Source organism: Typopeltis vanoorti, unplaced genomic scaffold, assembly GCF_054136105.1.
Source record: "Typopeltis vanoorti isolate ZY-2024b unplaced genomic scaffold, IOZ_Tvanoo_1.0 HiC_scaffold_84, whole genome shotgun sequence".
Classification (NCBI taxonomy): Eukaryota; Metazoa; Arthropoda; class Arachnida; order Uropygi; family Thelyphonidae; genus Typopeltis; species Typopeltis vanoorti.
The window spans coordinates 30,111-56,510 of record NW_028328235.1 but is presented as its reverse complement, the minus strand read 5'-3'; the positions used below and the strand labels follow the sequence as shown (position 1 = coordinate 56,510).

At 37.9% G+C, this 26,400-nt stretch overlaps 1 protein-coding gene across 1 annotated transcript in view; it reads right to left on the bottom strand.

Moving 5' to 3' along the window:
* Positions 1-319: 319 nt before the first annotated feature.
* The window catches only part of LOC150092067 (uncharacterized), a 50,978-nt gene continuing 24,897 nt past the window's right edge, over positions 320-26,400 (bottom strand). Inside the window, exons 2-5 of the mRNA XM_090415336.1 lie at positions 14,840-14,972; positions 11,063-11,205; positions 7,787-7,928; positions 320-668 (exon numbers count right to left, since the gene is read on the bottom strand). Of these exons, the coding sequence (XP_090271462.1) occupies positions 413-668; positions 7,787-7,928; positions 11,063-11,205; positions 14,840-14,919 (621 nt within the window). The 5' untranslated portion in view covers positions 14,920-14,972 and the 3' untranslated portion in view covers positions 320-412. The remainder of the gene's footprint in view (positions 669-7,786; positions 7,929-11,062; positions 11,206-14,839; positions 14,973-26,400) is intronic.

Genomic DNA, 26,400 nt, shown 5'->3' with positions numbered 1-26,400 from the left:
AATTTGCTTCACTGCTTAATTCAGTGAAGAAATGTGTGTATAATGAGTTGAACTAAGAAGAAATTTGGAAAGTTATTTCTTGAGAGTGCGCGCGCGCACACATTTTTTTTTTTATAAATAAAATAAATAATTAACATTAAAATTAACATTTGTCGCTGCAATTACTTATCAGTAATTGCAGCGACAAATGAGACTGATTACTTTACTGTGTGATCATAATTTCAGTCTACATTAAATGGAACTAAAAGTATATTTTTTACACTCACAAGTTTTGATGTATTTTAAAGTTTAATGATACGAGATTTCTGAATACTTAAAATAGTAAAGCTCATGGTAAGAAATTTAATTCCCATTATACAAAATATACAATCGGTTGTGTTTACAAAATTTACAGCTTCAGTGATGTTGTTATTCAATATGTCGTCAAGCTTACGACCACGAAGATTAAAGACATCGGTAACATCATGCTGTCACTGAAAGTGCAGTAAGAGACTGATCCAAGGGAGTAGGTGTGGCAACCCTTAAGGTCATAGGTATAAGCAGCACAGTGCTGTGTCAGGAGAGATCCAGACATGCGATCCATGTGTCGATGGAGAAATTTTCCAGCATGGTGGCCACAGTCATTCACTACGTGGGTGTATTTACATTGGACGAATTCAACAAAAGTGCTGAAATGAAAATTGGATCAATCAGACATGAAATTTTCATCACACAATTGAAAAGAAAATCAAGATTTGACAAGATTATACTCTTAAAAATAGTTTTGTTTAGTGGTATGTGAATAACTGAATGTACATTGTATATTAACTGAATAACTGAATGTACATTGTTTCTCTTCAACACGAACTATTACCTTACAGTACGTTTGAAAGGCGCAAGAGGAATCAAAATTGTATACTCATATGTAGTGTAATGTTTTGAGTGAAAACAAGGTTTACTACTCTATCAGTATGCATTGTTTTGAACCACTTTCTCAGTAATTTTGATGCTTTTCTTTTTAATTGGGTAGGACATAGGTCTTTCGCCTCATCTTTCTTTTCTGTTAGGCTCAGTATCTTATCACAACAAAATAACTTGGCCTCTTAGAAACATGATATTGCCGGCGTCTGCATAATATTCACTTTGTGTGGGGAGAAGAGGGGATTACCTTTCTAGGTCCCACTGTGTGAAATTTCTTTGGAATTAAGTTATTCCAAATACTTGACTGCCATTCCTATTCTGCATTTAAACACATTTATCATAAACAATTGTTGGGGGGTCCTCCCGTGCTAGAGACCAAATAGTAAACATTGTTTTATGCTTCATACATTTTGTCAGTACATAGGTGGTGGCCTACCACAATAGTGAAATTCATATACTATCTAACGACATTCACAGTCAACACGCGCACATCCTATCTGGTACAGGTGCAATGTTAAACTTCCAATATGAAGTCAAAACTTGAGCATGTTGCGAACCTACTGATAAAATGTGTGGAAATGAATAATCTGCACCATGTTGCGACAGAGATCAAATTTCATGTCCTGGCATGGATGTTTGCTGGTTGGCCCATCCCAGGTTGCTAAGTGTTAATTACTGCAGTGTATGATTCTGAATTAAGTTCTGTTCTTGAATATTTCAAATTAAATACATCCCTGGTCACATGACCACCAATGCAACTACCTTGGAAAAAAAGTTCGTAAAATATTTAATGTTCCGAAACAAAATTACAAATTTATATACATTGCTAAAAGGTAGATCTAATTATTACAGTAATCATGTTCTTCAACCAACAAGCTCAGGGATTTACATAAATTGATGAGTTTTCTGTCCCTCCTTTGATACAAAATTAGTCAACTGATGGTGACAAAATTTAGTTTCATTTTCCTCTGTGACCGTAATCAATGTAAAAGAACATGATTACTGTAATAATTAGATCGCAGACATAAGATCGATTACGAATGCTGAGATGGCAGACATGCACCTCGTTTACCATATTATGTATCCAACTACTATTGAACTGTTCAGTTACGCCTAATAAAGTTTTTTACGCTACTTACTGCCTTGTGTTATTTCTGTATCTTTGTGTCCCTGTTAGTACCTTCCAGTGGCGTTTCCTATGTGAATATGGTTGATTTTGATGTTCTCTATCTCCCCTCAAAGTTTGTACGTGGAATTTTGAACCATCATGTGTGTGAGAGAGAGATTAAACAACAAAGGTCCAAGAAATAATCCATGGGGCACACTGCAGGCCACCTTAAATTCTGGCTGATTCACACCCCTAATATACTGCGTTCATAATGCTCTACTTAGAGGACTTCCGCTCCAGAATTATAAAAGAAGCCACAACGGTTCTCCGCTGAGAACAAAACCTTAATAGAAACCAAGGACTGATTCTGCCCGAGATCTGGAAGACCCTCATTAGATCTTTCAACATACCAGAACTGAATTTTGCCACCAACTACAAATCGTTCCTACACAACAACTAGCAGATCATACACGCGCTATGCGTGTGATGTACGCGTTCTTCTGCTTTTATAAAAAATAAAATTGTATTCGGGTTTTTTTATGGTTTTAGTGTTAACAGTTTCTAGCATTTAAGTGTTCTTACTATTTTTATACATATTTTACGCTGGTGAAGCCAGCAGCCACAGTTGGTGAAACTAGTTGGTATAATTTTGTTTTAAAATAAATTTGACCAAAAAAAAACCCCCAAATAGTAGTCATTTATTCTCTCCTATACTGAGTTCATATTTCTCTACTAAAAGCCAAGTTTTGTTAGAAAAATTACACAAGGCTGCTTATGTTGTTTTTCATCTGCCCACAACAACATTTATTTGTTATCCCCATTTATCTTCCCGCAATCATTAAGCTCTCGGCCCACAACATCGTTTATCTTTCATCCCCATTAATCTGCCCACGACAAACTACGACTACACTCTGGTTCGACATGCGACATCCAGGTTGGTTTAGTTTATAATGATTTCTGATTTCATTGTAACTTTTTTTCATTATAAACTTACCTAACTTAAGCTGTTATAATTTCTATTGAGAATAAAAACCTATATATAAAACCTATAAACATGTTTTTATTACATTTAACAGACTCCTCCAGGAATTATTCACTTTAACCGGTTAAAGTGATTAATTCTCGTAAATTATTCATTTTAACCGGTAATTATTAATAATAACCGGATTTATCACTTTAACCGTGACACACACACACACACACACTACATGTTAACAAATAAACCAAATCACGATAGCATGAAACAAAGCTAAGTGATATTCAAAATTGTAACTGCAGGTTAGTCAAAAAAAAAAAAAAAAAAAATTATTTGGTCCTCCATAACGACGGCAATCTGAAATGGAGCTTACATGTCTCATTTTTAACAAATAAGTTGAGGTACATAAATATTACGTTAAAAATCATAAATGCAGCGTCTTTTAAGGTGCTTACACTATTCTTGGGTAAATTCTTCACTGCAATGTTGTGTCAGCTGTTGGGATGGGGATTACTACAAAAAACTGTTTCCTTTGATACGAATACAAAATAGAATAATTAGGGCTATAGTCATTACCGATTTCTTCGCATATTCAACTAGTACCTGTTTGTCATTAATATTTCCATTACGAATTCTGTGTTGTGTACACTGAGTTAGCTATGCATTAGGAAACCTCCCCCACCCCCGATTTACATATTCGGCTTGATAACTAAGTACCATGTTATATCAACGTCACTTGCGGCTACTATAAATGGGCACTCCTATGTACATAATCGGGCTCCCGTACTACTGTATCAAGAGTGTACCAGGACTGGATTAACCACGAACAGATATCCCGCAGAAGGGCTCACTCACATTGGTCAGCCACGAGTGGTTGATCCTAGAGGTGAGCGTCGGTTGTCACAACTGGTATCTCAGCAATGACGTATAACAGTAACACAGCTCACCCACCAGTACAACAGCGGGCCAGTTCGACCCATTTCCACGTGTATCATACCTTGCTTCGCCTAGGATTCCACAGCCGGAGACCAACAATGGTACACATGATGACGGCCAGGAATCGCAAACAACGCCTCGTATGGGCAAAGGACCGTCGGCAATGGACAGACGACAAATGGAAGTAGGTCGTCTGAGTGATGAGTCTGGTGATGGCCTGGTTCGTATTTCGCGCAAACAGCATGAAGTTCTATCTCCTGGTTGCACAGTTGGGGTCCATCAGGTCGGTGGAGGTGATGTTATGGTCTGGAGAGCCATTTCCTGTCATGCCTAGTCCGTTGGTTATCATCCCACAAACATTTAATAGTGAAGGTTGTTAGCCGATCGGCTCCATCAATATCTGCAGGAGGTCTACCACGACCACAGCGCCATCTTTCAATAGGCCAATGTACTTTGTCATCGGGCTCGTACAACTACTGAGTGGTTGGAGGAATACGACAACGAATTCGCCACATTGCCTTGATCTCCAAACTTCCCTGACAGTAGCCCAACTGAACTTGGGCTACCGTCAAGGGAGTAGAACGGGATGTGCGAACTGCTGATCCTCCTCTGCGGAATGAGCGTGAACTGACAGAGTTGCAGCAGTGGCCATGGGGTCGAGTTACTCATTGGAGGATGGTCGACACCTTGTGGAATCTCCCTAGGTGTCTGTGATTGCACAGAGAGGTAGACCAACGCATTATTAGGTGGGTGTTCCTAATGCAAAGCTAACTCAGTGTCTTATTTGTAAAAAATAACTAATTTTTTCTCTGTATATAATGTTGAGATGGTTTAAGATGTGGTCGGAACTTGCTTATAATTCCCAAAGCAAACAAATAAATTTTTCATAAATCTTTTGAATTCCTAGTCACAAGCAGCTACAGTAAACTAGCAAATGAAATAATGTCTGTAACCTCAGAATATGCTTTCAGAATGAGCTCTCATATTTAGTCATTTGATTTATAGTGACTCTATCTCCTAAATTCAATTTTTCTAATAACCAGTATGGTTATTGCACTTGGTTACACAAACTGTAAAGTTCCTTATATTTCCTTTTCCTGTTTACTATCACAGATCTTTTCCTCAAAATATCATTCTATGCTTGTGTAGCTCAGTGGAAGTGGCATTTGCATCCTCTGCGCTAGGCCTCACGAAGGTAGACTTTAGTTCAAGTCTAGTCGCCGACTGGAGGAACTTTTTCTAAGCCTATCTTCGATCGATTCTCGAGTTAGTCGATCTGTGGGACGGGCAAGCGGGTTTTTCGTCTCGTAAACTTAAGTAAAATCGACTGTAGAACCACACATTATTTCAGACAGCAACACAGCACGTTATCTCGTTAGGTACCAAGAGATGGCAGCACTTGTTTGCCCGTCTCTTCATCGGTTGTCACCTATAATTAGTGATAATCATAGGCCAACTATCTCTGATCGGCTACCGGTGGAGATTGAACTGCCCACTCAGTCTCCAAAAGCTAGATAGGGTTAAATGGCCTTACCTGCTCCCTTTAAGGGGAATAAAAGGCGTTAGCTGATTATTATAATTCTCTGCGTTACTGTTCAGGTTGTGATATTATATTTTAAGCGGTTATATTAGTATTTTTTGTTCCATTGCTGTAAAAAGCATCACTATTGTAATATGTTATCATTTGTACCAATTCTTCAGTCTTAATTAGTTTCAACTTTAAAATATTAACTGACCTAAATATACCGAACCGGCTGTCACAGTCTTTTCAAGATATCAATCAAATTAAGACAGATACGCTGTTATTTGCAGATGATCTACAGAGATAAGTAAAATCATTCAATGGAATTATAAAAATAAATTAGCACTAATTTCTGTTCCGAAATGTCTAAAGAACAGTAATGTGTACAATATCCATAGCTATTTATTAAAAATGTCCGTAATTAATATCCAATATTAATTACGGACGAAACAACGAAGTCTCTGAATCCAGCGTATTTCGTCTCTTAATTGCTTTGTTCTTCTGGCCAGTATATTCTATTCTGCGGAATAAAAACCTGAGCAACATAATATGAGAATATCAAAAGTAAAAAAATAATAATGGCTTTCAAAGGAGAAAACCCAATAAGGAGTAAAATAGTGATAGATAATAAAATATTAGAACAAGTAAATATTTTCAAATACCTCGGATGCAGATGAAAAAGATACGCACATTAAGACATTAAATTTGATTAAAGTAAACGGCATAATAAATAACATATTTAAGCCATCCCTGGTATAAACACACACCAGAATCACACTATATAACGTTCTGTCTAAACCAATTTTATATCGAAGTGAAACGTGGACCATAAAAAACGGATTCAAACAGCACAAACGAAATTTCGCAGAAAACCAGCTGGATATACCAAATGTGGAACCATAAAACAAATTAAGAAATTTTACAAACCTTAAATATAAAACCAATTAATCACAATATAAGTAAATATAAACAAAAATGGATAGAACTTGTAAATCGAATGGACAATAGCAGGCTGCCAAAAATACCATACGGATGTAAAATAAATGGAAAATGAATAATTGGATGACCCAGAAAGCGATGACTTGAGACCGGAACAGGCCACTGAATAAGTAGTAAAGTATAAACATATCCCCCCCCCCCACACACACACCTCGTTTAACGTATATATTCTTCACAATATCATCAAAAACTAGGTTTGCTCATTGTTTCTATCATAATTTCACAACAAAGCGCCCTCTTCTATATCTTAAGCAGTATAATGCCGAACAGCTTTAAAATCAGACGAGTTGTGTCGAGTTTGGGTTATCTTTAATAATCTGATTTCTAAAGTTGATGTCAGTGATCTAGTTTTACTTAATGAACTTCCAAAGTCAAGACTGACCAAACCAAAATAAGATCCCCTAACTACAACCCGAAGGTTAGTCACGTGTACTATTATTTTTTTATTATAAGACTTATGCAATTTCCAATGATCCACCTTTCTGATCGCAAATGTGGACATCTGCTTCCATGTACATGTAACTTCATCGGGAAGCTGCTTCACTTGCCGAGAGGTTAGCGTACCCTCACTCCAATCAACAGACTGCATGTTCGAATCCCCCCCCCCCTCCCTGCGAGCATTGATGTTTGTGATTAGGTAGGAGATGAATTTCATTGGCTGATGTGGGACCACTGATCTGCTTATTGGGTTCTCAATTGATTTGAAAAAGCTTCATGCTTGGTCCCTAAAAAAGTGTTTCCGGAATATGTAAAAAATAAATTAAAAATATCCTTGGCCCACCCACGTTACGAGATGTACTTTAGGTTTCAAAATTGCCTTTCCTGGGTGGTAGCAGATTATTTGAGTAGAAGTAAAAACAAGAACAAATTTCTAACTAAGGGGGGGGGGGATAAAACTTTCTACGGTTCAGAAAGAAAAATCTTGATCGTATTGGGGGTGATGAGAAATCGACGATGTGTTACCCTCCTCTAAGCAGGGAGATGCTAATACGATATTTTCGACTGTCGCATACGCAAAAATAAATCAAAGAAAAAATATCGAAGAAAGAAAACAGGTGCACTACAAAAATTAAGTGCACGTGAAATGGGAGGGTGGGGAAAGGGTGACTGATGACGGTATTTAAAGCATTAATGCAGTTCCGACAACCACCACGTTTTTTACGCTCGAAATTGATAACTTCACGAAATTTTATTTAAGGCTTTCCACATTCTTAAGCTGTTTTTATTTATTATTTGGCTTATGTCACTGATTTGTCAATTTTAAATTAACTTTGCTAAGGCCCACAATAAGCAGAAATACATTAAAAATACATTTTATTCTTGTAAGAAGGTTAATTTGACTTACCAGCAGGTTTTTCTAAGGCCATCGTCCACATCTTCGGTATCATCGCCTACTTCGCTCAACATCACCATTTCTTTGTACTGAGCAGCACATTTGGTTTCGTCTTTGGAAATGTTTTTAAAACAGGGAGCGTACCGGAGATAATCTGAATGAATAAAAATAAACATTTAAACTTTTTAATATTCCGTTTAATAATATATTTTCTGAATAGAAAATTAAACATTTATGGGGAGGGGGCTAAGTTTTGTAGGAGAAATTTTTGTTTTGGTTGGGATTGCAGACGAAACCACTCAAGCTATGAGGGTCATTTAATTGCTCGTGTTCTCTTTCCAGATTTCCATAATGGAAAAACCCTCCCACAAGGAAATATGTCAAATAAGAGACATTAAGTTGTTATACATATATCTTACTAAAAATAATCTCAGGGCGAGTGAGAAACATCCCAAGTTATGCATCCCTGAAAGTCCGTAGCACCAGCTTATCAAACCACAGACTGCAATGCAACGGTGATAACCTTTGCACTGTGAAGTGGAAAGCGTGGGGTGTTCCTTTGACGTTGATTTGGGAGGAGCAAAAAAAAAAGGGGGGGGGAGCGATCTTTACACATTTTTTCTCTAACACATGCATCTGTCGAGTACCGTTGGATGATATGCGTTATTTTGGTTCTCATTTGTGGCGTGCACTATTCATGTATGTGCATGGAGATAACTGAAGAATTGGGAAATTATTCTTACGAATGGCTTCCAATCTTCGATTCCGGTAATAATTGAAATTTTTGTTTGGTAGCAGGAAAGTGCCATTTGCGGATAATACTTCTTGGAAATCCTCTGAAATTTTTTGGTGAGCATCACTAAGAAGTATTTTTCTTTAGACAACCCCATACTACCACTAGGAACATATCCGCTGATAACATTCTTATTATTTGAAGACGTGGTGTTTCACATTTAAATAACGTTTTAGATTCTATCAGCTCCTTCCATTCAAAAATGCAATGCTCATTACAATTAGGGAATGAAGCTGAACACCCCACATTTCTTGATATCAAAAACAGCAAGAAAAGGAATTTTACTGAACATTTTCAACCCCCCCCCCCACCTCCAATGGAACGCTTTCTTCATCTCATCACCTTCCATCAGAAAAATATCACACCCTGAAAAAAAAAAAAAAAACATTAAGTGTCCATTTCACAAGACGACAGAAAGAAAACTTCAATTTCTGTTCAGCCTGCTAGTCTTTAAGGGAGAGAATTCTTGGAGCACTCTCTGGAGAATACTGTTTTCTAATCAGTATTCTTAGCAGCTGAATCCCAACATTAATCAGAAACCCCGTTTCCAACCCCATACCGCAATCTCTCCACCAAAATCGCTGTCCTGGTCAGAAATAATACCAGGGTTGCCTTCAAGACCATCAAAACCGTAAGCAACCTCGTTTGATATCTCCAAAAGACGTTTATCGAAGGGATTTACTGTGTTTACAGAATTTCTTATTCTTGTGCTTTACCTTAGAATGTAAGGTAAAGCACAAAACTGCTCAAAGCTGCAGTTTTGATGTAAGGAACATCTCAGCCGATTTTGCACGCCATACAAAAGAGAATCAAAATCGGAACTTGTTCATCAGTATTCAAACACAAATCACGTCTTCGTATACCATTTTTTGAAGAAAACTCCCTTTCATGTCATATCAAAGAATATACTACCGACATTCGTTCACAAACGATTCATTTTTAAGTAATGTCTGGAAGCCATTAATTAGATCTCAAGAACAGTGAAACGCAGTGTTCAAACAGTCCTCGAAGACAGAAGCCGCAAGTTACAAAAGCAATGATTAAACGTTCAGTAAGCATACAACAATATTCAAAGTAAATAATAATAATGCAGGAAGCAGATCGTACAGCCCTTTTAATGAAGTCCAATTAACATTTTCGATACGAGTATGTGCTCTAGAACCATTCAGGGGGTGAAGATGGGTGCCTGCAACAATCTGTGTTCTCAAACAGGTAGTTTTTTTTTTCTGGGGGTGGGGGCACAGAAAATTCTTTTGCGACCATCACAACAACATTAATGACAACTTCATCCAAGAGATTCTTTTAAGAACATGCTGCGGTCCCACTCGCATCTGCACGCGGAAAGAATATCGCTTCACTTAGAGATGGAAATAATTTTAAAACTGCTGATTATGTCATAGCAATTTTTCTTCTTTTTTTTCCTCATTTACAGATATTAATACATTTTTATATAATGTAGACCCGGGTTTGAATCCCAGTAACGTGAGGAACCTTTATCATATCTTTTCAATCAAATGTTGAGTTAGCCAGTAGAGTTTTTATGGATAAAAGAGATCGGTAGGAAGAACTCTTTTATCCCTTACTTTAAAAAAAAAAAAAAAAAAAAAAAAAAAAAGGGCAACTGGGCCACCCTTTATCAATGACGGCTAAGCCAAAAGTTCTTGGCAAGTTTATGTGTATCAGGTGAGAAGGTAGAACACACAACTGCCGCCATCTTGGGGTCCTGAACCTTACCAAGTACATATCTCCTTGTGTGAAATAGTTCGAGTTCTAGTGGTAAATTTGTGAATTGTGGGATTAAAATCCGATTTTACGAGGGAAAAGAAACAAAATCGGGAACTGACTGAAAAAAAACTCTAGAAAAAGTTCCTCCAGTTGGCAACTAAAATCGAACTTATAACAGTCTTTCGTCCGTCGGTATAGCAAGAAGACTGTTCTTGAATTTCTCATAATCGGTTGGTTACTCATTTGAAGACATGAAAGTCTCTTGTTATAACCTTACTTCGGTATTATGAAATTGCCACTTAATACCCAAAATGCTTTGGATTTTATCAACTATACCGAATGTCAGCGTCCCAACTCTCTCTCCCATGGAGACAGAAATTTTGCAGTCCATATCAGAAACTTCATTAGAACGACTTAATATGATTTACGAGACTTACAAAATGATCTTTTTTTTTTTTTTTTTTTTTTTTAAGCAAGGCAATTTAGATTTCGACTATAATCGTCCAAGTAGCAAAATTGATAGAAAAAATAAATAAATTTGCTAGTAAACTCATAGAAATTTGGATTACTATGTTAGTTAAAATAAACCGAAATCGATTTAGATAAATTGAAGGCGTAATTCCCATTAGCCAACCAGTGAAGAGATAGAGGGCGGTAGTGCATGCATTTAGATGAAATAAAAATGCTATACGCCTAAGAGAATGAGGTTTGTGCATCTTTTATTAAAAACAACGTATTTCGGATAGTTCATATAAAATGCTATCACCTACTGTTCTGTAGTTCTCCCGGTAGACACAAGTCCTGGATGACCTTTCTAGATTCCGACACGACGGAGTCGAACACCCTTCTTTGAGCATTACTGAAGCAGTTGACAGTGTGGTGTTCCAGGCAGAGTACACCTTCTTGCAGTTTCCTGCGAAACGAAACAGGATAGTTTCTAAGACGCACTTGTTTAAATACATTCAAAGGATTGAATTTCACAGAGCGAAACCACACCAGAATGTCATCTGGTTTTACTTTAGGCTATTTTGGGAATGTTTTCACTGGAAAAAGTGCATAAAGATATTAATAGTTATCCAGAGTGTTGTACAGCATAAAAAAGAATCATGCCATATTTCATATTCGTTTAGTTCGTACAATGAAACTGTTTTTACCATTATTCAGAATAACAGATTTGTTAAGAGTGCAAACATGGGGGCGATAAATAATCACATACACATAATATGAATGATAATACAATCTTCATGTAATTGGTCGAGTGCGAAACAGTACATTTTATCATCCATTCTGTTGCATTTTTTACTTCATAGAAACCCACTTGTATTTTCAAAAGCAAGACTACCTACAAATGCAGAAACGGATTGGAATCCAAAGCCTTTTGATATCGGACTTTGATCTACTGGGCGATTTCAAAAGTCCTTGCATTTGCAGGCAGCACCTCCCACGAGACTGAATTGCATTTCTTCGTTTATTATTAGGGTAATTTTGGTTTGTCTTAAGCAAATCACAATTAACAAAAGATATGCTTCCAGTAAAAATGGTACATATAAGAAGGGAAAAAACTCTTGATTTTATTATTGTGATTTAACGATTTGTAACGCGAGATATTCTGCTCCGAGATTTTCAGATTTCAAAAACTTTTCAGATCCACTTCAGGCTGCAAATAAGCAGAACGATTGGAGTCTTATAGAACGCGGAGAAATTCATTTCACACAAAGTTATTCACGAACATTCATGACCGCAGGCTGATTCCATTTCATGGCGGAAACGAAAACGATACTGAATTCGACTAACGTGAAGGATTTCTCATCTTGAAGAAAACTAAATTGTCTCATTGCTACAGCGCACAGTTGCCTGGAACTGATTTTTTCGGACCAAGGAATTGTCCTTTTATTTCTCTTTGGAACAGAAAGCGATAAAGGACGAATTTAAGTTTCATCCCCTTCACGTGCTATAACGTTTCACTCCCAAACTAATAACAAGCAAAACGCAAAAGCAGGCTTTGTTTCCACGTAACGATGAAGGCTTTGTATGCTGCTACGCCTTTTGCAACCTTGCATACGAAATGCTAGACAATCATCGAACGAATCCCAATGTGAATGAAATGTCGCTTCCTCAACCAGTTGAACAAGATAAAAAAGCTGCTCTAAATTACAAAATATCCTTTCAAGTGTTGTCAATCTTGATTTCCTCGTTAGGAAATCACGGCTGTTATTTATATCGATCTTGGAATTTACATTTCTAGTCGATGCAAGTCAGCACAATTGTTTTTCCAAATTTAATTTCATGGTTCAGACATCGCTGACCACTCTAATCATGCAGACAAAATAAAATGACCCAGTTCTCTATCGGTGTGAAGAACTGCGGTTGTCAGGAGTTTAAGAAATCGTATTACACTTAAAACGAAATGAGAAGTTTAGTGAAGTGAGGTTTTTGTAACCTTGGGACAATTTCCGAAAAACTTCCCAACCAGGCTTCTTGTATACCGAGGCAGACCACACTCTTCCAGTCCATAAATGCGCATCACACTCAATTCGCGACTTGTACACTGCAAGGCATTATGGGAAGGATCACTACCTGGACTAGTTTGGACATTTAATTTTTAGCGGTGAGCAGTAGTACACCAATGGAGTTATCAAAGGTTGAAGTCGGTCTGCATATTCACCTTCCCATAATGTAGGGCTAGATACCCCCCCCCACACACACACACGAAAGATTTATTTATAAACCTATAGTATATGCATTAATATCATCGGTGAGCTAAGGTTTTTTTTTTCCCCACACACAGCTACCAATAATCGTCCGGACACTTTAGCCATTTTAATTGATACTAGCGGACGAACCCTAATATCGGGTATATCCACCTTTGGCTTTGACCTCCTGAATCCTTTGAGGGAGGCTTTCCACCAATGTGCAGCAGACATCAAGTGGAATTTGTCTCCATTCCTCCATCAAAGCGGCACTAAGTTCAGCGACAGATCGAGGACGTACTGCTCTGGACCTCGGTCGCCGCTCCAATTCGTCCCACAGGTGTTCGATGGAGTTGAGGTCAGGATTGTTCACAGGTCAGGGCAGTTGTTTAACACCTACCTCTTCATACCATTCCGTAACATCTGCCGCTTTGTGGCATGAGGCATTGTGGTCTTGATTGTAACACGGGTCCAAAACTCCACAGTGTAGGCAGCACCTGATTATCCAGAATATCAAGGTACTGAGCTGCCTTCATGGAACCACGGACAACGACCAACGGTCCCACTCCAAACCAGGCTGAATGCACCCCACACCATTACTCCTCCACCACCAAACTTTATTGTGGTAACAAATTCACCAAGCTGCCTCCATACCCTGCCATTCTTATGTCAGGGTATGGAGGCAGGTGAATCTTGATTTATCGTTCCAGAGTACTATTTTTTGTGTGTGAATTGGTCAATTGTCCAGTTCACACACTCTTTGCACCGAGCCGCCTTGTGTGCCTCTGCTCTTCCCTGGAAACCCAGTAAATGGAGTTCTTTTCGTACAGCATTAGTGCTCACCATGGTGTTACCGACACTATGAAACTCATCATGGATGGTCTGTGCCGATTGTTGCCGGTTTTTGCATGCCACGTTCAGTCATTTTCGGCCCGCCGCCCTCGGTGTTTTCCTGCACTAGTGATGCCAGAATGTCTCCATTGTTGATCACATCGCATTTTGATTTTGATTTTGGATGGTCCGTTTGAGTGGCATTGCCACATATGGACACGCCACCCATGTGACAGCCCACGTTGACATCTCTCTCGAAGTCACTGAGTTCATGTCATGTTGCTATACCACCTGTATTCAACTGCTACGATGAAATACCGCTTCCTTTTATCTGTACACGGGTTTTTATGTTATTAACAAACCTGGAATGTTCCGTAACTTCAAATAACAGGGGCGTCCGGACAATTATTAGTAGATTGTGTGTGTGTTATACTTATATATTGGATTGGTTGGAATAGCAGCTGAGCGAACTGAGGCTGTGTGACTCGTACCTCTGTAGGGTTTGCTTGTTTTGCTAAAGAAACCACTCGAACCTTCCGCTTCAAGCTTCTATAACAGATTCCTTTCAAAGACGGGATGCATCTCACCCTCGTAATTGCGTTGCAGGCAAGAATAAGGGGTCGACAATCGTGCTTGAATGATTGCTTAATGCAATCCTTTAAGATAGAACAGAATTTTGGTGAGTCTTTCCTTGATATTTTATAATAACCTAACTAATTCGTGCCTTTGATCTCTCCAACACACCTTGTTTAATACATCAATTGTTTACTATACAGAAGGGGGGGGGGATCAAAGGTATACAATACTGCATGATTAAACATCGGTTTCGTATTCTTGTTCAAATATTCTCAATTTGCATTCCCTCCCTCCCTCTCCAATTGAAGATTGAAAAATCGCCCCAAATAACTTCATAATGTTCATTGCTAAATTGATTGGAAATTAAAAGGTTTTTGTTTCGGCTTTACTGAACCCTTTCCGTATACGAAGGGTGCTGTTTAATTAAAAGTAATTATGAATTAAACTTACTCGCACACCTGTTCAAGCTCGGAGAGTGTGGTTGCCAAAGCCAATTCTTCACTTTGAGCAACCGATTCGAGGGTGCTCATGCAAGATTGGAAGTCTTCTGTTGAACACTCGTTTTGCAAGTTCGAAGATGATCCTGTGAAGAGAAAGAGCGCGATTAGCAAATCATGAACATTCCTTCATAAGAACAGAACTTGATTTGATATTTTGGTCATACAGGTAACCCTCGTATAACGCGGCTGTTAGATTCTGCAGAAATGCCGCGTTATATAAATCGCGTTATGCGAGTCTCAGATCAAATAGACGAAGTAGGGTGATGTTCCGAAATCGTTTTTTTTTTTAATTATATAAACAACAATGACATATCCAACAAAAAATATATTTTTATTTAATTCAGGTAATTCATGTAAGTTAAGAAAACAAACTATGAAACAAATACAAAGTATAAAAATTACAAATTGTACATAAACTTCATTGCACATAATGCATAAATGTTTTAGGCAAAATAAAATAGTGCATATTTTAATCTTTCATAGCACGAGGATTTGAGGATCGGTTAATAAACATTAGTTTTGTCGTGTAATCACCTGATGCATTACTACAAAACAGTAGAGTAATTCTATCTTTGGAAACTTTGAATCCAGGAGCTGATCTTTCGTTTTTCGAAATATAGGTGCGTTTTTGCACTTTTTTCCAATATAACCCAGATTCATCCGCATTGAACACCTGGTCTGCACTAAAATGTTTATAAACTTTGAGAGTTTTTTTATTCAATAAGATTTCCATCCATAGTAATTTTCTTTTGAGGTGCAATCTTTTATCGAAATCATTAGAGATTTGTCCATTTTTCCATTAGAATATCGCGTACACGAGCAACGCGCTTTGCACTTATCGTTGACCCAGCAATAAACACTTTCTCGGATTTCATGTTCATTTTGTTTGATTGTTCGAATTGTTGATTCATTTAAATTCAAAGTCCCTGCAAAAACTCTTGGATTTTCTCCATTTTTCAACCAATCCAAGATTTTGAATATTTTTCTTCGAGAGAAATTAATTTTGTTTCAATGTTGGTTTTTCCCTTTCGTTGCAGTTTGTGGCCATTACTATAAAAATAATATTTTACACAAAAAAGCAAGCATTACATATTGTATGTAACTCACCAGAAAATAAAGTGCTCAGATTGAGATGAACACACTTAAGATTTTTATTGCACTTTCCTGGCAGAAACGAGGACAATTTTCAACAATAAACCTTTTATAAGGTAAACAATTGAGGTGTGTGTTATGATCCGTCGAGTCGTTTCTGACTCCTGGCGACTCCACGAACATACACTCTCCATTCCGATCTGTTCCTGACCATGCCTTTCATAACCTCCAAGTGCACCCCAGTTGCTTCTTTAACTCCATCACCCATCTAATTCTTGGTCTTCCTCTTTTCCTGCTTCCACCAACTTTAGCAAGCATCATCTTCTTCTTCAAACTGTCATTTGCTCGCATAATATGTCCGAAGTATGACAATTTTTGCTTGATGATCATAGCTTCAAGGGAGCAATCTGGTTTTATTCTGTCTATCAGTGATTTATTGGTTTGCTTTGCAGTCCATGGTATTCTTAGTAAGCGTCTCCAAACCCATAATTCAAATGAATCTATCTTCCTTCTTTCACAGGGTCCAACTTTCACATCCATACAGCACCACAGAGAATACCATTGCTTTCACTATTCTGATTTTTGTTGTGAGGCTAATATCTTTAAAGATCTTGCTTAAATTTGTCATTGCTTTTTTTTCCGAGTAATAATCTTCTTCTAACTTCTTCGGTACAATAACCATCTTTGTCAATTCGGAATCCTAGGAACACAAAATTGTTAACTGCTTCCATTTTCTTCCCATCTACTTCAAAACAATTGAGGTACATGCGTGCTCAAGGGTATTTCCCCTAATATAAATTCGTTACTTATAATTACATGCGGGATACAGGCAGATACAAACATAACGAAGATAAAATTTGATTTTTTAAGTCCTGCGGTGAAAAACATGAAAATATAAAGAGTTACTACAATTTGTAGACCGTGTTTTTATCGGAAGTTGTATAAGTACCGCATTATACGATAGTTACCTGTACTTAAAACAAACAATAATAAACTGCACAAATAATTCGATTTCAATTGATCTCTTTCGAATTTCTCCTTCGAATCTTTATGATGTTTTCTTGGACCCGCAAAAGAACTGATTCTTTGTGATATGATCAGAGTCTGGTCATAAAATCCGTCCTGACAAAACCTAGTGCTAATGCCTTGAGGTGAACAAAACAAATCCAATTGTAAGAGAGAAAAATAAAATAAAATAAGGATTGGGTAGAAATAATGTACGAGGGGGTTTGGATAAACACTGTTTCCACAAAATAAAGCAGTCCGAGGGAGACTAACAAAGAAAATGGGAGAACGGAGGAAGGGATTCGGATCAGAGTTCACTTTTCATTCCGTCAAATGGTGCGCGGAGTTTGTTTGCACTTCGTAACCGTTACGACGATATTTGTCGTCATCAGATGGGACCGGCAAAACAGCGACAAAGTACCGACAACGGAGTTACTCACCCAGGGCAAAGGTGCACGCAAACAGCATCACGTACTGCGCGGAATCCATACACCAATCTTAAAGCTCGGATGATCGGCAGACATCCCTGACACTCAGCGAAAGTGGCGGAGCCAACGAGGAACGCCACTTTTATACGAGATCGATATCAGGCCGGTTCACTGTGCCGGAGGTGAGGTTAAAGAAACTCACCGACTAAGGGGTGCAGGTGACGAGTGGTGGGTGGTGAAGGGATAAGGTTCTTCGTAACAATACAGAATCAAACGATGGGTGATAAAGTAAAAGAAACAGAAGAGAAGTCCATGGCAAGTTTCTATAGCTCGGCGGAGACGGAAAGAGATCCCTCAGCTGATCATTAGGAACTGCTTCCATCCGAAACAGAAGTCACGCATCCGAGCAAACCCCACCGTCGATGCTTAAAACGTCAAGTCAGACAGTAATGACAGTTGCGTTAAAGATACCAAGTAATTTTATAACCTTGGTTTTAATCCTTTTTCCCAAGAAAGCAAACAAGCAAGTAAGTCAAGTTTGCGCCTGAACGTGGTTCAAGACTTATTGTGGTGGTGCAACACCAAGGCAACTCGTGGTAAAGATGGATTAAGTTCTGATCACTTTCCTTAGTATTTCCCATAAATATAAAACCCATCTCCTAGGAGATGTGTGATGTTATACATTATGGGTGGGGGTCACTACCCAGACCGGTTTCAACCTTTATTGAGGTCTCATCAGTGAGTAGGCAAACCCTGAAATGCCAAGGTTTAAGTAATACAGAGCTTATCAATTTCGCCTATGCAAGTTGCCACAAGGTGCTTTGACCTTATTAATTAAGAATCTCCGGATGAGAGAAAGATGTGAAAAGTTTTTACCTTGGGTATAATATACGTTAAAGATAACGTAGAATAGCAATTTGCAATTCAGCGAATTCTCTGCATTCAGCACTCTTCGGAAACCTCTCGGTGTTGGAATTAATTTGCGCATCGCTCTTGTTATTCCGAAGACATCTGCTGAACATCACAAATGAAATGTAGTGAGAGCACTGCGAGCTCCGAATGAGTGTGGGCGACACTACAAATATGTAAACACGCTAATCTGCAAACGTTTAACTTACATAAACATTCTGCACATTTCAATATTGTAATGACGTAGTAAGAAATAAATTTAAAAAATATATATATGCGCCTTACTATTAAACCAATCTAATCTATACAAAATGTGTAGACAATGTATTATGGGTGTAGGGTGCCCTCCCAATCATTATCCGCTTACTTTTTACGCCACTTTCTTTTTTAAAAACTAAAATCCAAATCTCTTAATTCCTATTTTGCCATCTTACTGTTATGTCTGCTGCAATTTTCCTTATTAAAAAAATCCTTAAAGGTTAGACCGACGTAGGCCATCGAATATACGTAACTCGATTAGTTGTGTCAGTGCTTGTTGGAATTTTGCATATGCTAAGGGCTCAGTTATAAATTGCGAAAAAAAATATAAATGGGATGGTTCAACTTGGGTCTTTCTTTCTATGACTTGTGTTAAAACCCACATCAAGTGGAAGCATCTTTTCCGTTTAACGCGTTTCATAAAGAGTAAATGTAATTTAGAATAATTTCGATTCTATAATATGAAATTAAACATCATTAATAATAATTAATAAGAAATTATTGCTACCTTAATATTTCATTATTTTCATCTCATAAGTGTAATCCACCTTATCGGTTTGTTAATATATTCCTCGTAAGTAATTAACAATGTAAGGTTTTACACTTCCAAGGTGAATCTAATGTTGTCTACAACGACGAGGAAAAAGCTGAAGCATTTTCTGACAGCTTAGAAAAACAATGCAGCCCCAATTATATCAATGCAGACATAAATTTCATAAGTAAAATTCACACCCAAGTGCGTAAAATAACTCAAATTGCCTCACTCCAATCCAACAACAAATCCATGTCACCAACAGAAGTATATGAGATTTTAAGAAAACTAAATAACAAAAAGGCTCCGGGCCCAGATGGAATAACAAACAAGGTGCTCAAGCTACTTCCCCGCAAAGGGGTTATGCATCTGGTAGCCAACATTAATGCCATCCTCCGGCTAAATTATTTCCCAGAGCGATGGAAAATTGCCTACGTTTTACTAATTCCCAAACCTTTAAAAAATACACAGTTTCCTAAAAATTACAGACCGATCAACCTTCTTTCATGCGTAGGTAAGATAACCGAACGTGCTATTCTCACACGGATTCAAGAGGCAACAGATATCAACCACGTCATTCAAGATGAACAATTCGGCTTTAGGAAATATCACTCTACAACACTACAAATTTACAGAGTTGTCGAACATATAACCCAAGAGTATGAATGGCACCAACACTCTGGCGCACTTTTCCTGGACATCACTCAGGCATTTGAAAGAGTGTGGCATCACGGACTAATTTTTAAACTACACGAAGTTGGTATTCCATTGCCACTAGTTCTACTTATCAAATCATATCTAAATAACAGAAAATTTTAAATAAAACTCAACGGTATCAGATCCACAGAGAGGAGAATCACGGTAGGAGTCCCTCAAGGCTCTCTGCTATCTCCCCTACTCTTCTTCATATACATGGTAGATCTCCCCAAACTGTCCCCAGCTATCACCGTTCTATATGCCGATGACACAATCATTATAGCCAGATCCCTCCGTCCACACCTGGCCACAATCAAGCTGCAGAGAGCAGGCAATGAATTGGAGGATTGGTACACCAAGTTGCGTATCGCAATCAATCCAAACAAAAGCTCTGCAGTATTTTTCACAAGACGTAAAGCAGAACCGAATACAAGCATACAAATGTTTGGTAAAACCATCCCTAGGCGCAATTCTACCAAATATCTGGGAGTTCATCTTGATAGACGTCTAAACTTCAAGTCTTATATGGATAGTGTCGTCACTAAAGCAAGTCAGACCATAGCACAGCTATATCCACTTTTGAATAGGAACAGTTTCCGTTTCCTAAGCATAAGCAACAAAAATTCTCCTTTACAAATCAGTAATCAGACCGCAACTAACTTACGCCTCTCCAACCTGGGGTCACACAACTAAAAGCAACATCAACAGACTTCAGATAATACAGAATAAATGCCTAAGAATGGCATTTAATGCCCCGTGGTTCATCAGAAACATACAGTTACATCAAGAAGTCAATCTTCCAGATATTAAGACCTACATGAAGGGCATTGCAGAGAAATTCTTCACAATCACGGATAATCGCCCAAATCAGCTAATTCGACAAGCAGCGGACTACAAACCCTCAGATCGTTTCAAACATAAAAAACCGAAATCCTCCATCGCAAGAGAAAGCTGTTACAGCCTCAATGCTCACAATGAGCGGGTAAATTACCCACAATAATCTCATCACCCACAAACTAAAATCCAGATGAAGGGTTAAAGAGTCAAGGACTCAGTCCATCAACCAATTAAATTCAAAGTCAAAATTTCGAGCAGATTAATTTGATCTTGGTGATGCCATACTTCTTTGCCTTATATTGATCCATTTATTTATATTTCTTCTCTTTCAGTTTGACAAAGTACGTTCAATCTTTAAACAGCACGAGGAGAGGGAAAATGTTCTGCGAGTTTCGGTATGTCTACTTCGGTCTCAAATAATGTTCGCTGTCCATTTATTTCTCAGTTTATTGGAAAATTAAGAATGTCTTGCATTTCTTTGTTAAACCGATATTGCGGTGTTCATAAGATGTGCTACTTGTTGCTCTAAGGAAGATTTTGAGTCGCGTTGGATGCGCAAATGTTTAACTAATTTCGAAGAAACAAAAGATTTTTTAGTTGTTACGCAACATAATTCAGATCCATTCTTATTTTCACCCAAAGATGAGTTCTATGGACGAACTGATCAACCAGAATTCATTTCTAGGAATATCTTGGATGGAACGAAGGAGGCTTTTGATATTATTAGCGGGAAGTTTGGTCTACCCCTCCCTTAAAATTTGGACAACCAAATCTTCGAACATTCGAGGAGTAATTCATCTTCAGTTACTGGTCGGAGTGAACGGCAAATAAAATGCATCTGCTTAGCGGGGAAAAATATCGATCGCTATTCACAAGGACGAAATTTGCACGAACTCAGTAACACCTGTATTTTTATGAAGGTTAAGCTCTCACCCGCTGCGCTTAGTGGCGATGCTCTTTGAATGGAGAGAGACTTGGATCCGAATTCCTTCAATCCCATTTTTATAAGGAAAGATGAAACCGGTCAGCATTGATCGAACTGGTGACTAGAGAAGCGTGCGTTTTAACAGCTGGAAAATTCTTTTATTATAATTTATTTAGGTCACCTAACGTGCATCGAAGACTTTCTTTAGACCTGTAAAGTGCGCGCTTCTCAAACCACTGATTTAAGTGATTGTATAAAATATTTCGCTCGTAAACGCAGTTTTTTTAGTAGCAGGGAACTACAAAAAAAAAAAAAAAAGCAGAAAACAAACTTGAATGCATACACAGAGTGGGGGGGGGGAGAGATGAATTAGGCCCCATAAAATCTCCTCAAGTGTATACTACAAAACCACAACTGTCTGACAGCAGTGGAGATGTCTCGCCTCCTTCATAAGAGGTCACGTGCACATAAGAGTGACGTTCGTCGATTCTCACGAGTTACAAGCGCTGTAAACACGCGTTTACTACGATCACGGTATTTAACATTCATCGAGTAAAAGAACAGCGAATGGGAGTAAAAGTTTTCTTGAAAAAACGAAAGCGCAACTGAAATTCTTGAAATATTTAAAAGAGAGCACGAAGTAAATGCTGGAAAGAAATCTTCCGCGCTTCGAGTGGTGCCGTCGCTTTTCAAATATTGACGAACTTCGATTGAATATGAAGAACATCAAGCACAATGTGTTTCTTTTCCGTCCATTCCGAAACAAACGGGGAAAAAAAAATTGGATGCGTCAGCCGGAGATTTGTTCCGAAGTTCTGTTAACAAAAATTCGAGCCAACTGCAGAAGAGAACATATGGATGGAGGCATGTCGTACCGTAGCGCATGATATCTGCGTCTAAGTTAAAAAAAATCGCCACATTGAAATAAAAGCTTGTATTTTAAAGACGAGATTTAAATAAAGCCAAGTGATTTATACACGTTTACAAATGTATAAATATTGGGCAATATTTATTCTAAAGAGAACATCTGCTCTTTTTCTTCTTCGTTTTCTGATGTCAGATTGCATGCAAACGAAAAACGGAAGTGGCCAAAGTTCGACGTTCAAAATCCATAAAGTCGCATTTTTTTCCCTCTTATTTTCTAAAGAAGCAGATTTTCCGATTGTTTGTTCCCTCGGTTAAGTTTCGATAAACATCGCGAAAGTTTGGAGTTAAAACTTTCTTCGCGCATAACTCTGTTCGTTTTTCTAAAAATTCTTTATGTTGGGCGCAAAGAATATTTTATTCTCCCCTTCTCTACGACTTCCGACACCCATTGTGAACTTTTTAAAGTGACAGATTTAAAAAAAAAAAAAAGGAAATCCTAAATATACAAGAAATTGAGTGATGCATGAAACCCTGGGAGGGTAATGGATGGCAATGCTGTAGCCAATGAGGTTCTAACTGAGGCTCGGCTATTGTTGTTACCCTCCTGCCATGGTCAGAGCTTTATAGCTCAATAACACCCTATCCTTACACTGTCCTCTACAGATAACGGGGAAGATGAAAAGCATTCTTGCTTCGCCCCTTTAAGCCAGTTCTTATAAGGACTAAATATACAATTCTATTGCACATGTGCTTTTTCTCTCTCGGAAACTCACGCGCTTGCATTAGTCAATACAAAGGAGTCATTTTTATGCACAATTTTATTCTGACGGAAGTTTTTCACCTTACGGACAATATTTTTATGAAATTTATGCTTACGTTGTGAGCTGAACAGAGTCAACCCTGTTGTAGCAAACTGTTTCAAGTAAATAAACCAGATCTATTATGAAACTAAACATTTTGATTCTCTAATAAATTTTGATAGGTAATGTGAATCGCTTTCTAAAAGGTGAATGACCTGACAACTTACTCCACTTTACAGAATGCTTTAGATAACAGCGGCTGTTTATTAAAATAAACACCAGGAAATTCTCTCCGTGTTTTGATGTTTGTTAATAGATTATGTGTATTACATGGGTGACAAGAATTTGTCACCTGACTTAGTCGATCACTGATGCAATCATCACGAAGGTTATTTTCTTCCTGAAAACCTCATTTTAAATTCGATCTTGAATTAGGGTTTACGCACATACGATGGCAAAGTTGTCCGATGAACTTCTGCACTCTTCAAATTGTCCAGAGGTCACACCAGTAGTTCCGTTTACGGAACTACTGGTGTGACGAATAATTGTGAAGATCAGCTGTCGTTCCGATTTAAAAAAAAAAAAAAAACTCTTATCATTCTTTTACGTTTAAGGTGCACCCCTCCTAAGTTGTGCAATTTTTGCACTTCAGTTTATGATTACATCAGTAGTCCTGTTTCGAAACAGACAGAAAAAAATAAGAGTTTAGAAGCTTCATAAATGCGTACGGAAAGAGCTCGAAGAACCCAACGTTCGTGGCACTCAGAGATAAAAGAACTTTTTTAAAAGGAAGATAAATTATGAGTTATAAATGGCATGTCAGAGGGAAAGACAGCGAAAATAAGTGCTTTTAAAGAAGAGAACTCCTTAAATCAATAAAGATATTTTGGGGATTGAACACAAAAGATTAAAGACAACACCAGAGTGCGACATGATTCAAAAGCACCGAAGCGACTATTAATAGAGCGGTTCCTTTACAAATGATCAATACCAAAAAAAAAAAAAAAAAAAAGTAAATGCTGTGTAATTCAGCTGTATAAATAACAGACCATCCAGGATAGGAATACTTTCAAAACGCCATTTTTAATTTCTTATGAACAGAGAAGTACTTTCTCTTCCCGAATGGACGTATATTAGAACAAGTTTTTTTTTGTGTGTGTGTGTGTGTGTGTGTGTCCTTATGTTTGTTTGTTTAGCATATACTCAACCAATGCTTGGTATTCCTGAAGCAGATCTAATCTAGAGCCGAAACAGGTCTCAATTTAGAAAACTATTTTAACTTCTATCTCAATCAGTTTCATTGCGAGGGTTGTGAGACAGATCACACCACCACCAATACATTTATATAAGAATGTGAAAAGAGGTGGGGGTGATACAGTTACTCGCATCTCTGTACCACTTCGACATTTGAAACTACAGTTAATTTATATGAATCGATCTATAAGCTTTCAAAACGGAACAAGGAGAAGAGGTCTATCAGTGCGGCAACCAAAACAAGAGGAATTTCATTGGTCTCCGACTCTTTACGTTCTCGTCATCATTTGTGGGGAATGTCTCGCCCAACTAAATCCTTTCTGCCTCTCTGACCCTATCAGATGAACGTGATGCCACCCAGAAAGCATCTCGCTTTACTGTTCGCTCCAGTTATCCTCATTTATTAAATATACTTCCCAAGTTAATCGATTAGCGAAAACTGGCATACTTCATTGATCCTCCTTACAGTAGGGTTTATCCCTATCATTAGCATTCTGTACAGTCATCTGAGTTCAGTTCTTCTCAATAGGGAACCTCCACGTCTTTAATTATCGAAATTCATCGCTTTCCAATTGCGTGTATTTCTTGAAGTTCCTCAGTTGAACTTTACTTAATCGCAAACATTACGATTTGAAACTTAGTTCATTAAGCATCTCCATCTGGCGTTGCCTCTCAACTGAACCCTTCCGCTGACGAGGCATCCTGTTTAATCACGTACACATCGCACACTAGCGGATGTTATCAACTGCGTGGAGCATTTCCATTGTTGAAATCACTTCCGTTTCAATTTTTCGAATTTCTTGATAAAAAGTTAGGAACAGATTTTTAAAAGTACATACTTTCAGAAAATAATATTAAAAAATCGATTTTTTTTGCTCCTCTAAATAGTACTGCCTCCTTAAAAATATCAAAAACTTACAAATTAGCAAAAAGAAAATGCCATAGAGGAAAAACCTGACGTGATAGAGAAAAATGGGTTTGATATTTGAAATCAGCGCACCCAAATTAGTAAAAAACAAGTCTCATATAAAGTCAGCAAAAATTGTGTTGGACTGTGTAATCAATAATCAAAAATTCATTGCAGAAGCCTGAAGTACGTGGGCCAAAGGCTCAACGATATTTCAAGTTCGTTACGGTTTACCATCCAACGGCACACTAAAACAAGCATTTCAAGACAAACATCCTAATAAACCATATCGAAAAAGTCGTTATATCACACACACACACACACACACAGTATGAAAGAAAAAAGAAAGATTCACTGGTAATTCATAGCATAGAAAGGGCGAGCCAAGTGCTCAGTAAAATTTCTCCATCCACAAAGGGATAAACGACCACAGCTCCAATCAATCCATCTTGCAAGAACACTTAACAGTTACGTCGATCACATATATCGACGTCCGCAATTGTCTGTGATTATTCACTTTGCATCGCCTCGTATTTTGTTGTAAGTCTCTCTTGAATTAGCTTTTGGATTGTGAATCGTACTTCGACATTCCATCAACTCTCCATCCATCGGATATAGATAAGTATCCGTTTTCATTTTTTTCTCCTTACTTGAACCATTTACGGAAAAATAGGAGCGAATGATAGATCTGAACTGGGAGCGCAGGACTATAAGCACGTGATCAAGGTGCATGACCAAGATGTTTATAGAGAAGAAATCACTTCCAGTCAATCTGCCGATGCGTCCAACATCAGGCCAACAAAAGAACAGGAACAGACCACACAAGAACCTTGCACAGACCAAGAAGGTTATCAACAAGTCAGCCACAAAAACGGAGCAAGGAAACACCTAATGAAAACATAGAAACCCATGGACGCAGAGACCAACAAAAGGGAAAGAATACCGCAGGTCATACTGCGAAACAAAGCACAGAGGATATAATAGACACGAACCGAATAGTG